At 38.3% G+C, this 14,730-nt stretch overlaps 1 protein-coding gene across 4 annotated transcripts; it reads left to right on the top strand.

The window, feature by feature from the left end:
* Nucleotides 1-497: 497 nt before the first annotated feature.
* LOC121267649 (protein SCAR3-like) lies at nt 498-13,135 on the top strand. Of its 4 annotated transcripts, XM_041171614.1 has the most exons (10): nt 613-745; nt 1,838-2,026; nt 2,508-2,671; nt 6,839-6,962; nt 7,104-7,236; nt 7,672-7,739; nt 7,829-10,667; nt 10,780-10,884; nt 12,633-12,737; nt 12,832-13,135. In XM_041171614.1, exons 3-10 carry the CDS (start codon nt 2,548-2,550, stop codon nt 12,880-12,882), a joined length of 3,549 nt encoding a protein of 1,182 aa, XP_041027548.1. In that variant the 5' UTR covers nt 613-745; nt 1,838-2,026; nt 2,508-2,547; the 3' UTR covers nt 12,883-13,135. The 4 variants fall into 4 exon arrangements, with proteins under 4 accessions (XP_041027546.1, XP_041027547.1, XP_041027548.1 ...); XM_041171612.1 differs by lacking the exon at nt 1,838-2,026 and having other exon boundaries at nt 498-745; XM_041171613.1 differs by lacking the exon at nt 1,838-2,026 and having other exon boundaries at nt 499-745; nt 10,783-10,884.
* The last annotated feature ends 1,595 nt before the right edge of the window (nt 13,136-14,730 follow it).

Here is a 14,730-nt window from a genome sequence, read left to right as displayed (position 1 = left end):
AAGAAAGTTTATTTATTTATTTATTTTATTAAACCAATTCACAGCAAATAAAGAATATATCTTTACTACTAATTCTAGATTCTGCAGCTGATAACATAATAATAAATTATATTTTAAAATAGAAAATTAAACAAATATGTTTATCTCATGACCCAAATGGCAAGAAAAATCATAAATAAAAGAGTTTTGTTATTCATCACCCATACATACTATACATCACATTTTTTTAAAATTTTTTTGGTTTTATTTTTTTTAAATTTATTAAATTCTTCTACTCATTATTTATATATTACATATTTGATAATAAATAAATAAATAAATGTATAATATATGATGTGTGAAGATGTTGAATATAATTATTTTATTTTTATTTTTTATAATTGGACAAAAATAAGAGGATTAGAGAGAATGCTTGATAATTAGTCGTGACTGTGACCAAAGACTCGAAACAATTTCTCTCTCCTCTACAGCTTTCATAATAATTAATAAATAACACCTCCATTTATTTCCCCATATATCTCTGGCATTTATTACAATCATTCCTCCCTTTTATGTACTGAGAATTTACGGAGAAAGAAAGAGAGAAATAAATGCCGCTGGTAAGGTTCGAGTTGAGGAACGAGTATGGATTCGGGCAACCGGACATTTACAGGCAAATCGACCGAGAAGATCCTAAGGCCGTGCTCGATGCTGCCGCCGTCGCTGGCCTCGTCGGGATCTTGCGCCAGCTCGGCGATCTTTCTGAGTATTGCTTCTTTCGCTCCTCTCTATTTTTGCTTTGCTGCATTTATATTAGCGCCCTAGTTGAATACAGAGTTTTTGAGGAGCGGTTTTTTGTATTTAAAAAAGGCTCTAATTTCCTAGAGCTTCCTAGCTTGCTTGCTTTGGGAGTGCAAGGAAACCTTTATTTGAGAGATTTTTTATCAAATTTTGGAAATTTTCTTTGTGATAAATATTAAATTCCTCTCTGTGCGTCTCTACGTTTGGGAGTTTCTGGATGGTTCCTGGAAAGAATGAGGGAAAGGAAACAATACATATGATGAAATTTATGTTATTTCGTTGTTCCTGAGAACCTTTCCGCTTATAGCTATCATGGTGCATTGAGCTTGCAATTAGGTGTTATGAAAAAGGATGCAAGAAAAATAAACTTCGACAAGAACCAATCACACACGACATACAATTTACATGGTTCGACAACGTGCCTATGTCCACAGAGTTGTTGAGGATTATTTCTCTTGAGAGTCGAATACAGTGCGGCAAAATACAATATGCGGGCATATGAAATAGTACAATATATATATATATATGTGTGTGTGTGTGGTGAAAACCCTAATTAGGGCCATTAGCGCGTAAACCCTACTTAGAGGTCGGGTCGGGCCGGTTTAATATCTAAAGCCAGGTAAAAAAAAATTTCCTAGGATCTTCGCCCACGGACCCTCACGAGGTTTGTCCATGTTCGCTTCGGCTTGGGCCAAACTTGCACTCCATGGCCCATGCCTTATTGAAAACCCACCATAAAAACTCAACGAATCATTGTCGTGTTGGGTCATCAAATCGGGGCACCACGGAACAAAACCAGGCTACACACAAAAAACCTAACATTAGGCTATGAACACTGTCTTTTTGAAATTTTTGGTGGTTCTTGTTTGGAGCTTAAGATTTTACCATGATCGTGGAGCCTTCATTACCTGTTGTTGAGGCCAATAGGATTTCAGCTATGTTGGAGACAACTGGATGTTGTGAGATTGAGAATCTTGAAATTATCGAGCTCTGTAGGAAGGCAAATCTGTTGAAGGCATTCTGGATAAGGTTTGACTTTTTGCTGATGAAAATGTAGGACTCCTTAAGTTTATGCTTGGACGTTCAAGGTGGCATTTACTTTCAAGTTTAGTGGACCTAGTAATTGAACATGACCAATGTTTATTTTGGCTGGAGATTGTTGTTTCTGTTGCCATTGCTAAATGGGAGCTCCTTAAGCAGAGTGAAAGGCCAACACCTGTGGGAATGTTTGCTACTTGTATCCATGGTATTTATCTGAAAATATTAGCCATGAGATGTTAACTTGTTTACCTTGGCACACAGACCAGTCTTTTACTGAAACCTTTTTGTGTCTACACCACTCTTTTCCTCCTGCAACTTGGTTCTGGAATTTTTTATGGTTTTCTAAATGTGCATCATCCAGATTGTGAAATATGGAAAAGTATACAATTTTGGACCCTTTGAAATACTCCTACTTTTCACCCCCTCCTTCCTTTTTGTTGAGCGTGTGGTAGGGGAATCAATGTTCTTTATCCCTAGTTTTTCATACCATGTAAAATGTTTCTCTAGAGTAGGTTTAACATAAGTACAATATATTCTCTAGAACAGCTTGAAATGGATCAAACAATCAGTAAAGTATATTATATTATTTGGCACAACTGTTCTTTTAAAGTGTACCGGGTTTGTATCTGGCTTTAACTACCACACAACAACAATTACACCTGATATTGATCTGTGAAATGGTGTAGGTTTGCAGCAGAGGTATTTCATGGCTTGCAGGAGCAAGTGATGACTACAGTGTCTAGAAGCCATAAACTGAAGGCCCGTGTAGAGCGCATTGAAGCTGCACTTCCTCCCATTGAGAAGGCTGTTCTTAGCCAGACAAGCCACATACATTTTGCTTATACTGCCGGTATGGCTCTTTACCTTTGCCTTAACCTGATGTCTTATATCTTTTTTTTTCATATGCCATAAATTCTAGGAGTGCTTGGGTGGTACCCCTTTGTGATTTTTTAAAAACTATTGTCTTACTTGCTAACAAATATGTAATAAATTCTAGAGAATATGGTATCATGTGTGAAGTGCTGTTGGCCCATGAAATTACATTCACAGAAGACCATTTCAGCAGAATTAAATCACTTCTTTTATACCTTGTTGAGCCTTGAAAAAGGATTGACATTTCATTGATCCAAAACCTAGAAGGAATCTTGTAAATAAAGTACTTTATGTATGTATAAATTTACTATTAGAAGAAAATTCTAGAAGATTTCACCAAATTTATCTTAACCGATTACAGGTTTCATCTTATGGACATACAGTATCATAGACACAGTGTGCACCTAATAGTTTTAGACTTCTAGCATACAAAATTACGTAAAGTTGAGTCAGTGTGGCACTATTGCAGGTAATAAGGGCTTGCATGGTGCTCATAGATTTCTATTTTTTTTTTATTGGCACCGGGTGTCCAGGAACAACATCCTGATTAATCCTGGGGGTGTACAGGCCCTCGACAAGGAGTTTCCAGTGCACCTCGGGATAGATAGTTTGGTTCAGCCTTAATTTTCGTCTTACCTTTATATTTTGGGGCCCAATGTAGATAGAGATAGAAGCTTTTTGTGGGAGGAATTGGCTGGTCTTCATTCCTTATGGGATTTACCCTGGATTTTTTGTGGAGATTTTAATATTGTTCGGTTCCCTAGTGAGAGGGCAGGGACTTCTACGTCATCAAGTGCAATGGAAGCCTTTTCAGAGTTGATTTTTGACCTGAATCTTGTGCATCTTCCGCTGGTTGGGGGGGCCTACACTTGGTCCAATAGTCGAGGGGGGTCCCGGCTGGACAGATTTCTAGTGTCCTCTTCTTGGGAGATGCAATTTCCAGACCTATGTCAGAAAAGGCTGCCACGTGTTTGCTCCGATCATTTCCCAATTTTGCTTGATTGTGGTGGTATTCGTAGGGGTAGACGTTTCTTCAAATTTGAGAATATGTGGTTGGAAGTTGAAGGATTTGCGGAGAAGGTAAGGGCTTGGTGGGACAATTATTCTTTTGATGGTACCCCTAGTTTCATAGTGATAGGTAAACTTAAAGCCCTTAAGTATGATTTAAAGAAGTGGAATGAAGAAGAATTTAGACATACGGAAGTGCAGAAAAATATCCCTTAGGATGAGTTGCAGGCTTTGGAGGAAGGGGTAGTTAATGTGGATTCTTTATTAAGGAAGAAAGTGGTGGTGACCGAAATTGAGAAAGTTTTGTTGTTGGAAGAAATATCTTGGAGGCAAAAATCAAGGGCACTTTGGTTGAAGGAGGGGGATAAATGTACTAAGTTCTTTCACAAGGTGGCTAATTCACATAGGCGCAACAATGCTATTGAAATCCTCCATTCTGGTTCAAATGTGTTACATTCTTTCGAAGGAATCCAAGACCACATAGTGCAGTACTATGAGGATCTCCTTGCTGAAAAAGATGAATGCCGTCCCAAACTAGATGGTTTACTCTTTGATCAGCCGGATTCGGATGTAGCAGGTTGGTTGGAGAGGCCGTTTGATGAAGAGGAGGTGCATCTCGTGGTGAGAAGCATGTGCAGAGACAAAGCCCTAGGTCCGGATGGTTTTTCTATGGCTTTCTTTCAAGAGAGTTGGGACATAGTGAAGGAGTGATGCAGATTTTTCATGCTTTTCATTCTAGTCAAAAGTTTGAGAAGTCACTAAATGCCACCTTCATTGCTCTCATTCCGAAAATAATTGGTGCATATGAATTGAAAGTCTTCCGGCCTATTAGTTTGGTAGGTGGGATATATAAAATCATATCAAAGGTGTTAGCTAATTGTATGAGTTTGGTGATGGATAAACTCATTTCCAAATCTCAAAATGCATTTGTAAAGGGTCGGCAAATCCTGGATTCAGTTTTGATAGCAAATGAGTACTTGGCTAGTTGGTTGAGAGAAGGCACCCTGGGGGTTCGTTGCAAGCTCGACATGGAAAAAGCCTATGACCATGTGTGTTGGGATTTTCTCCTCTATGTGCTTTAGAAGATGTGGTTTCGGGGATAGGTGGTGTGAATGGATTAAACATTGCGTCTCGACCGCTCGGTTCTCGGTCCTAGTCAATGGAAGACCATGTGGTTTTTTTCAATCTTCAAGGGGTTTGAGATAAGGGGACACTCTATCTCCTTTCCTTTTTGTTATTATAATGGAGGCATTGAGTCGTATGGTGGAGGCCGCCGTAAGGGGGGGATTTCTTGCTGGTTTTTCAGTGGGCAGCAATAGTAATACCAGCTCCATTTCTCACTTACTATTTGCAGATGATACGCTCATTTTTTGTGATGCTATTAGTGGTCAGATTCAAGCTTTAAGGGCAGTTTTGTTGTGTTTGAAGCTGTTTCGGGACTCAAGGTGAACTTGGGGAAGTCGGAGTTGGTTCCGGTGGGGGAGGTGAATAATATAGCCTCTTTAGCGGAGTTACTAGGTTGTAAAATTGCCTCTCTCCCTATGAAATATCTTGGACTCCCCCTGGGGGCGTCTTTCAAAGCAAAGAGTATTTGGGATAGAGTGGTAGAGAAGGTTGAGCAACGACTATCGAGCTGGAAGCGGCTATATCTATCAAAAGGGGGGAGATTAAGTCTTATCAAAAGTACTCTTTCCAACCTTCTCACTTACTATCTTTCTCTATTTCCATTACCGGTGGTTGTGGCAAACCGGATAGAAAAGTTGTTTAGAGCTTTCTTGTGGGGTGGCATGGGGGAGAAATCCAAACTTCACCTTGTGAGTTGGTAAAGGGTGAGCTGTCCATTTGCGAATTGGGGGTTTAGGGGTGCGAAATTTGTGTGTATTTAACAAGACACTATTAGGGAAGTGGTTGTGGAGGTACCAAATGGAAGGAAACTAGCTGTGGAGAGAGGTTATTGATCATAAGTATGGTTGTGTGTGGGGGGAATGGTGCTCTAAAGAGGGTAGGGGGTCTTATGGAGTAAGCCTGTGGAAATTCATAAGGAAGGGGTGGAACACCTTTGAAAAACATCTCAAGTTTGAGATGGGTGATGGAACACGTACCCGCTTTTGGTTCGATGTATGGAGTGGGGAGAGTCCTCTTTGCATGGCTTTCCCAGTTGTTTTTAACTTGGCTGGAAATCAGCAAGCTCCAGTTTTAGAAGTTCTATGTCATGCCAATGAGATGGTCACTTGGAATGTCACTTTTACAAGAAATGCTCAGGACTGGGAACTAGAAGAGCTAGCAGATTTTACAGTTACTTGTAGTCAGCAAAGCTAGGGGCCAATGGGGGTGACCGTATGTTGTGGACTCACACGAGGAAAGAAAAGTTTATTGTTAAATCCTTCTACAAGGTCTTAACAGTCCTACAACCCACTTTCTTCCCATGGAAGAGTATATGGAAGGTATTAGTTCCATCTAAAGTTACTTTTTTTACTTGGACAACTGCTCATGGGAAGATTTTGACCGGTTGATAATTTAAGAAAGCGAGGTATGATGATCACGGAGTGGTGCTACATGTGTAAAAAGAGTGGGGAATCGGTAGATCACTTGCTCTTACATTGTGAGGTGTCTGGGGAGCTATGGGCTGGTATTCTTAGTAGAGCTGGGCTGAGTTGGGCTATGCCCAAGAGTGTGGTGGATCTATTAGCATGCTGGAATAGATCTCATAGTAGTGTCCAATTAGCAGCCGTGTGGCGGATGATTCCTTTGTACTTAATGTGGTGTTTATGATCGGAAAGGAATGACAGGTGCTTTAATAACAAGGAGCGTGTAGCGGGGGAAATCTGGAACCTTTTTGTATTCTCTCTTTTCCAGTGGTTTTCTGCTATTGTATTGAAGGGAGGGAATGTTCATGAGTTTTTATCTTCTTTCTAGCCTACTAGAATGTAATTAGGTGTCTCACTTTATATACTTCCTGTGTACTTGGGTATCGCCTAATTTCATTCACATCAATAAAGATTATTACTTATAAAAAAAAAACTTTATATTTTTGGGAGTTCTTATGTAGCAATTTTTGCTACGTACTCGAGATTCTGTTAGTAGTGCATGACACTTTCCAATATTCAAATCCTTTATGAAAGCAGTTTCTTTGCAGGTTCTGAATGGCATCCTCGTATTCGGAATGGAAAAAATCACTTCATCTACAATGACTTGCCACAATTTATTATGGACTCCTATGAAGAATGCCGCAATCCTCCATGTTTGCACTTGCTTGACAAGTATAATTAACGTTTTCTTAGAATAGTCAAAAATTTGTTCCCAGTATTTGTTTATTATATGGATGACAAATATGTCACATGTTGAAGTTTACTGTTGATCCTAATTATTAGATATTGGAACCTTTCTGCTTTGCCATTCAGGTTTGATACTGGTGGTCCGGGATCTTGTTTCAAAAGATATTCAGATCCAACTTTCTTTAAGAAAGCATCAGCTACCTCTGATGAAGCGACCACTGAAAGAATCCGAATCAATAAGAATGCTCATAGAAGCAAGGTATGCACTTGCATAATGAAGAAGCTCAACAGCAGCATTAAATAATTATAAGAACCATTTATCTTAATAAAAAGAATGATGTACCATCCTCTGTCTTTAAAAAGACGAACCATTTATCTAATAATGATGCACTTTAAATTTGTCAGTTCGTGATTTGTCTCCCTACTCCATAGTCAGATTGTAAATATAAGATTATCTTTAATTTATATAAATTTCCCGCGTAGAAGATTAATTTTCTTTTGAAATCGCCAATGGATATATTTACATAGTTGTGCTGATTGACTTAGTCACGGAATACTATGGCCTCTGAAACTTATTTCATTTAGGCTGAGATATTACTTCCATACGACATATTCTAAAAGTTGCACAAACTCGTGTAATTGAATGCTGGCATTATTTGGATTTGTATATTGATTAAAATGCTAAAATGGACAGAAGAAAAGGTCATCACAGTGGAATCGAAAAGGATTGCGTGGTGCATCAAGATCCAATTCCCGTAGCAGGTAGCATATCTTTATGCATACAATTGACTTAGGCATATCACCCTTTCATTTTGTGGGATTTAAAAGTTATGGGGCATTTGACTATGCAGATTGCAGTTTACTTCTCTTCCTGTTAATGGTCAAACTTCTATGCAAACTGCCTCAGCTGTGGATGTGGCTTCAAATTCTGAACTAGGAGACCATTCAAATTCTTTTGATTCAAGAAATGGTCCGCAGTTTACTTCTCGTATTGTTGATGACCAGGCCTCTCCTCAAACAGCATCTGCAGTTGACATGACACTGAAACCTGACACTGGAGACCATTCAAATTCTTTTGATTCAAGAACAGGCTTAGGAGATATAGAATGTGTTTTCCATCTGAGTTCCATGCAACCTGAACAGCAGGAATCGCTCTCTTCTGGGTTGATGCAGCGTAATGATACTCTTGATTCAGTTTTTCCTGATGAGCAGACCAAGGCTATCGATGATAACTTTCCAGGCAGTTCATTACTAGAGAAAATTGCCTCCAGTTCTTCTTGTGTTACCTGGGATGAAAAGGCAGAGATAGTGGAGCCCAACGGTCAGCAAAGTGATAGAGAGGAAGCTCCAGAGATGCTCTCGACAAAGTCTGATGTAGATACAAATAGGGAGAGAGCTGTTAACTTTACAAATATTGATCAAATACATAGCCTACTTGATTGTAAAAACAGTCTTGAGTTTATCTCCAACGGTAATCAGATCAACAGCATTGAAAGTGAGCCAGTTTTTCCTGATGAGCAAACCAAGGCTATGGATGATAACTTTCCGGGCAGTTCATTACTAGAGAAAATTGCCTACAGTTCTTATTGTGTTACCTGGGATGAAAAGGCAGAGATAGTGGTGCCTAATGGTCAGCAAAGTGATAGAGAGGAAGCTCCAGAGATGCTCTCGACAAAGTCTGATTTAGATACACATGGAGAGAGAGCTGTTAACCTTGCAAATGTTGGTCAAATAGATAGTCTGCTTGATTGTGAAAACAGTCTTGAGTTGATCTTCAACAGTAATCAGATCAATGACATTGAAAGTGAACCAGACAATTACATGGATGCACTCAACGCCATTGGATCGGAATCTGAGAATGATCTTGACTATCAAACAAAAAGAAAAGTGGAGCAGTATGCCTCCAACACCAATGATGAAGGAATAAATGAAATCCATGAGCTTCCTGAAAATAGCTCAGACCTTAATCATCCAGAGTTGGAATCTGATATTACATCCTGCAGTTTCTCAAATGAAGGAGTGCCATCATATATACCAAACTCACTTTCCCCAGAGAGAGTTGTACACGAACAGATGCCTCAGATCACTAAGATGTCTTCTAGTTTAGACTTTTCAGCAGATGATTTCAGTGGAGGTGCTGATGCTCACAATGGTTCCCAATTGGAATCTGTTGTTCCTGGTCCATTATCCTCTGCCCCCAAAACTTCTGATTTCGGGGATGTATCGATGGATAAGATGTTTAGTAGTTTTTACAAGTCTGATGAAACTCCTGCTGACTTTTCTGGTGTTCGTTCAATTTCATTCTGGACTAATGGTGGTCTTCTAGGACTTGAGCCATCAAAACCTCCTGCTTATGCCATGTCAAATGCTGTGGGTCAGGATTTAGTAAACAGAAGTAAAGACGACACAGTTTGCCCTTCAAAACATGGGTTTATGCTAAAAGGTGATGAGCTTGAAGGTAAACTAGATATGTTGGACAAGAAAGATGGAGGCATTGAAAAGGATCCAAGTTGTGTTTGCTCTACATCATGCCAAGATGACCAGGAAGATAGTATCTCAAAAACGAAGACATTTGGGCGATTTTCACCGGCTGATTCAGATGCCAAATGTGAAAATTTCAGTGTAATGGCACCTAAAACTGCAGTGCCAGTCTCACCACTTGTCAAATCCATATCTGCCGAATCCAATCAAGAGAATGATGAAAACTCATCTCTAGCGTTTGGACTCAGCCAAAGGTTACTAGCAACTGGTTTGTACAAAAAAGTTTCAGATGTCCATGATGACAATCTTGAACCTGCTAGTTCTATGAATGCTAGTGGTTTGGAGCAATTTAGTGGGCAACATGGAGTTGTGAATCAAACAATTCCTGAGAAAAAACTTGAAGAGTGGCTTGGACATGGCTCTCCTGTAGATTCACTTACTTCTTCACCACCACTAGAACATATGAAAATATCTTTCCATCCTCTAAATGGCTCTGAGACTTCCAAACTGAAACTGAATTTTCCTGATACAAATCAATGTTTTGAAGGCATAAGAGACATGTTTCCATCATTTCAGTTGGTCCCTGAGCATGGTATTCCTATGAATGACTTTGGTTTTGAGTCTGATGATGACACATTTTGTAGATCATCTCCTTATATGTCCGATGATTGCCACAGCCATCACTCTGCATCAAATTCTGAGCAATGGGAATCTGGTGAAACTCCTAAAAGCAAGGATCCCGAACCCCATGATGCCTTATGTGGAATCTCGTCAGCGGAATCTATATCAACCTATCAGGAGTTTGGGAGAATAATCAACAATGGTATCCAGATTGATTGTGGAATTAGAATTGCAGATACTGGGAATGGTGTGGAACCTTCTTTGTCTGGTTCTCTGCTTGATCTTCCCAATTTTGATACCGTGAACCCTGTACTTCAGCAAGTGACAAATGAAGATTCTAATCTCCTCAAGTTGGAATGTTCTGGACAGCTTATACCACAACCGCCACCTCTCCCTCCAGTACAGTGGAGGGTATCAAAACCCAATTTTTATGTGATAGAATACAAACAAGATGATGTCTCTGACGCCCTAATGCATGCATCTGATCTGAAACATTTTGGATCCACAATGTCTCAGCAACCAAAGCCAACCCCAGAGAAGCAACAACGAACTAATGAGGAGGCTGCTGCAATAGGACAGATGGGCAAGGTACCTTGGTAGTGTTGTCAATTTTTCATTTTGATAAGCGATAATGCTGTTCGTTGTTGTTTTACGATTCGTAATATTATATCTTCAATTAAACAGAGTTTTATTTGTATAGCAGCAGGACCAGCAGAAGTTGAATGAGCAGAAAGAAGCAAATCGAGCTATGAATGGCAAGGAGATGGATGAAAGGGAAAATTTCCTACAACAAATCAGATCAAAAGTGAGTAGCCATTTCCTTGTGTTTTGGGTGCTTTTAAAATTCTTGGTGAATATGAAAGCTATCCCTATATCAGACTTATTTGGATTAGACCAGGGAGTGTCCAAATATATATTAAAACAATTTGGGATTCTTGAGATTTGAGAATTTGTGCTTGCGAGAGTTAGTTGGCCTTTAATCTGCCCTAACTCCCTTAGAGCACTCTCACTGGCATAGCCATATGCGAGTGAAATCTATAAAATGGCTAAAATGAAGTAAAAGTGGCTGGCATCGGCTTAGGCATCCTTGGGCCATCCAGGTTTTTAGCTACAGTGGTTCAACATATATGTTGAACTACAGTAGCGTAGTCATTTAATATTTTATTGTTTTTTCTCTCACCACATACAATTTCATTTCCCTCGATTTCATTTCTCACATTTTCTCTTAACATATTTTTTTCCTTTCCCACAACCTATGCAGCTTTCCAGGGAAAGCGTAAAGCATTAAACTTAGGATCTTGATCATCTTTTATCAGTTTACTGCTTCATGGGAAATAAAATAAAATGAAAATGAAATTTATAATTTATGAAAGAGTATTAAATTATAAAAATAAAAATAAAAGAGTATTAAAAAAATTGTCTTTTACCCATTATCATCTTTTACGCACTTTATGAAAGAGTATTAAAAACTCTTTTCATAAAATGATCTTTTACTACTTTTATGAGAACAAGAAAATAATCTTGTTGGAGATTATGAAAATGAAAATAAAATAGTATTAAAAAAGTAGATAAAAAATAATAATATTTTATCATTATAGAGAGTGAGATGGCTAATCTAATGTGGAGTTCAAGTTTTGAGTGATTAGCCAAAAGTTAAAAAGTAGTATATTAGCCAAACTTTGCCTAATCCAATGAGGATGCTTATTTGAGGATGACGACTTCTACTGTGTTAGTTCTGCAGGATTATAAAGAAAGTTCATAAATCTTTCTTGATAAGTTTTGTTTTTTATCCATGAAAGGAAAAGTAGGGAAATACATGTTTCACCTTATTTTGCCAGTGCAAAAGCATTTACACCTTTATGTTCTCTCTTTCTATCAACTTCCAGTACACCAGATGAAGTACATTTAGCTTTGAATTTTCATCATCATGATTGATATCCACTCTCTCCCGAATTCTTTAGTGCTAATTTCTCAATTTTACCTCCTGTTGTCCCAAGATTGCGGTGTTGGTTGTTTCAGTCTTTATTTATTTATTTTTATTTTTAATGATGGGGGAACCACCCCACGGCAAAGCCCTTAGGACTCACCCATGGAACTTAAACTCCCGGAGAGACTAGCACTGCAACCCACCGCGCCATGGCCGCCTCCACCTAAATTCAGTTTGATCCCAGGGGGAATCGAACCTGTGACATGGGGCTCATGCACACAAGTTCGCCCTTACCACTTGGGCTACCCATGGATTGGTTGTTTCAGTCTTCCCTCTCTTTTTCTCCTTTTTTTTCTATTTGTCAGCACAATGAATTCATGAGATTTAAATATCAAAGAACAACACTCATTTTGCAATATCATAATTATCTACATTCTGTAGTTTACATGCTAACTTCCAGCGGGACTAACTGTGGGGTCCATGAGGTTGAAGTTAACGTGCGTTTTGAGCATGTTTATTTCTGACTGACTGTATATATCTAAACTCATGATTTTAGTTTACATACTAAATCCAATCAAGAGAGTTTAGTTTGCTCACAAACTTGTGATCTTTCCATATGATCCCAGTCATTTAGCCTGAGATGCACAATGACAACCACAACTAGTACACCAGGACCTGCTACAGATTTCAAAGTCACTGCCATTTTGGAGAAAGCTAATGCTATTCGCCAGGTTCGCTATCCGTACTGCTTCCCTTTGTTTCCTTCATTGTCATTCTCCTGCCATGCGTAACGCCGTGAAACTCAACAGTTGAGAAACTTTTCAGGTTATTGGGAGTGATCATGGGGATGATGATGATACGTGGAGTGATGCTTGATTTAATCCTTTCGGTTGGGTCCATGATAAACAACTCTCCTATAGCTTTGAGTAGAGTTGTGAGGGGTAGCATTACTTTACATGTGAATAATCCTAGTTTTTTATTTTTTTTGTAACTAATCGTAGGGGTTCCTTGTATCATATTGTGATCAATTTTTTGATTCCTTGGTAAATGTATGTTGTAAGCAATTAGATAAACACTTGAGGTTGAGTACAATGTAATCTGCATATTTGAGGCAGCAATTTATGCGTAATGCCCGAAAAATGTGATGGTTTTGTTTAGGAGTGTACAATAAAGTCACATGGCTGACCTAGCCCGACTTCAAAATAACCGACCTGGTAAGAAGGGGTCGGATGCCGGAAAGTTCCGATTATATTTTGACAGTTGTCGGGTCGGGTTGGTTAATAACCGGATACCTAATTATCTACCCACATTACCCGAATTACCCGAAATATATGTTAAACAATGTCGTTCAATTTTGATTAAAAAGAATAAACAATAAATAAAATGGAAGCAGGTCAGGTTGGAAAGGTCGATTTTTTCAGAATATTTCTTGGGTCAGAAACTTGGCTGGACCTTTTTGTTTCGGAAATATTTATTCCGACTCGAAACATTTTTGGATCGGGTCATAGATTTGACTTCTGACTGTTTCGTTGTGCATTAGCATTGTCGAACGGTTGAAGCCTGAAAAAAAAAACGTGGGGCGTTATGGAGTGCCACTGGCCAACAGGCCTTTAGCTTTGATGACTGAGATTCTATGACTAATATTAGGCATGCTGGTTGTATTACGTTTCAATAATTACTCTATTATTATCAGTTTCTCTTATCTTTTGGGTGTGGGTACTAACATTTTTATAGAATTGTCTGCCTTAAGACTTGATTTAACTTTGTGCATTGAATTAAGCATAATTGATTTGGTTGTTTAGATTGACTCCCTTATTATGGTTAATTGGCTTGATAAAGACTCTTTTACCCTTAGATTTATTCAGATATTTCAGATGATATTTTATATGTCAAAAATTATTTTCCTTTTAGTATTAATCATGTTTACAAAGAAGGTCATGTGTTAGCGGACAGTCTAGCAAATTATGGTGCTATGAGACATACGGTAAGTTTTTTGTCTCTTTCAACTCTCTAAGTATATGATTGCTTTATTCTCGCTAGATCATGCAGTTCTTCCTACTATTAGGCACCAAGTTTTTTAGGTTATTTTTTAGTCTTCTTGGAAGCTTTATATAAGGTTTTTATTTTTTTTAGGAACTTGATTTTGGACTTTTACTTTATATCTTTATAACCCTCAATTTTCTTTATTTGTACAAGGTATTCTCTCGCTATAAGTGAGGGTAATTGATAAAATTAGAGTAATGTTGGATTTATATATATATATATATATATATATATATATATATACCAAGACAGCGAGAAGAAGGAAAGGGCGGAGCCTGACTGAAGAAGAAGAGAAGGAAGGGGATAGAAACAAAATATTTTGCACAGTAATTAAAATATGCAAGCACAAAATAAACAGGCGGTTAAACCGACCATATGCATGTATGCGTATGCAAAGATAATTGTAATAAACATATAAGCTTTATTAAAATTAACAAGTTTAAAGTAATTACAGGCAATTGATAGTGCAGATTTGCACTTACAGAAATCAGGGTTGATAAGGAGAGTCAAGAACAGGGTAGAGAGGATTAGAGGTTTTCTCTCGAGTGAGTTCTGGAATGAGCTCTGCCTTAGCTTAGAACGAGGTTCTCCTTTTATAGAATAAGGAGTTCCTGTTTACAATCATTAAAGTAAGACAGTAAATCAATCCGTGAGTGAACAGTAGGGTAACTGTTTAAGCAC

The sequence above is a fragment of the Juglans microcarpa x Juglans regia genome, chromosome 5S (genome assembly GCF_004785595.1).
Source record: "Juglans microcarpa x Juglans regia isolate MS1-56 chromosome 5S, Jm3101_v1.0, whole genome shotgun sequence".
Taxonomy (NCBI): Eukaryota; Viridiplantae; Streptophyta; class Magnoliopsida; order Fagales; family Juglandaceae; genus Juglans; species Juglans microcarpa x Juglans regia.
This window is presented reverse-complemented; position numbering and strand designations above follow the sequence as displayed.

What these genes read in the sequence shown, in the direction of transcription:
- LOC121267649 (XM_041171612.1), top strand. Translation starts at nt 591, where the DNA reads ATGCCGCTGGTAAGGTTCGAGTTGAGGAACGAGTATGGATTCGGGCAA. An exon ending in CAGCTCGGCGATCTTTCTGA is followed by an intron (nt 746 to 2,507) that starts GTATTGCTTCTT and finishes GAAATGGTGTAG; the next exon opens with GTTTGCAGCAGAGGTATTTC. An exon ending in TGTTTGCACTTGCTTGACAA is followed by an intron (nt 6,963 to 7,103) that starts GTATAATTAACG and finishes TTTGCCATTCAG; the next exon opens with GTTTGATACTGGTGGTCCGG.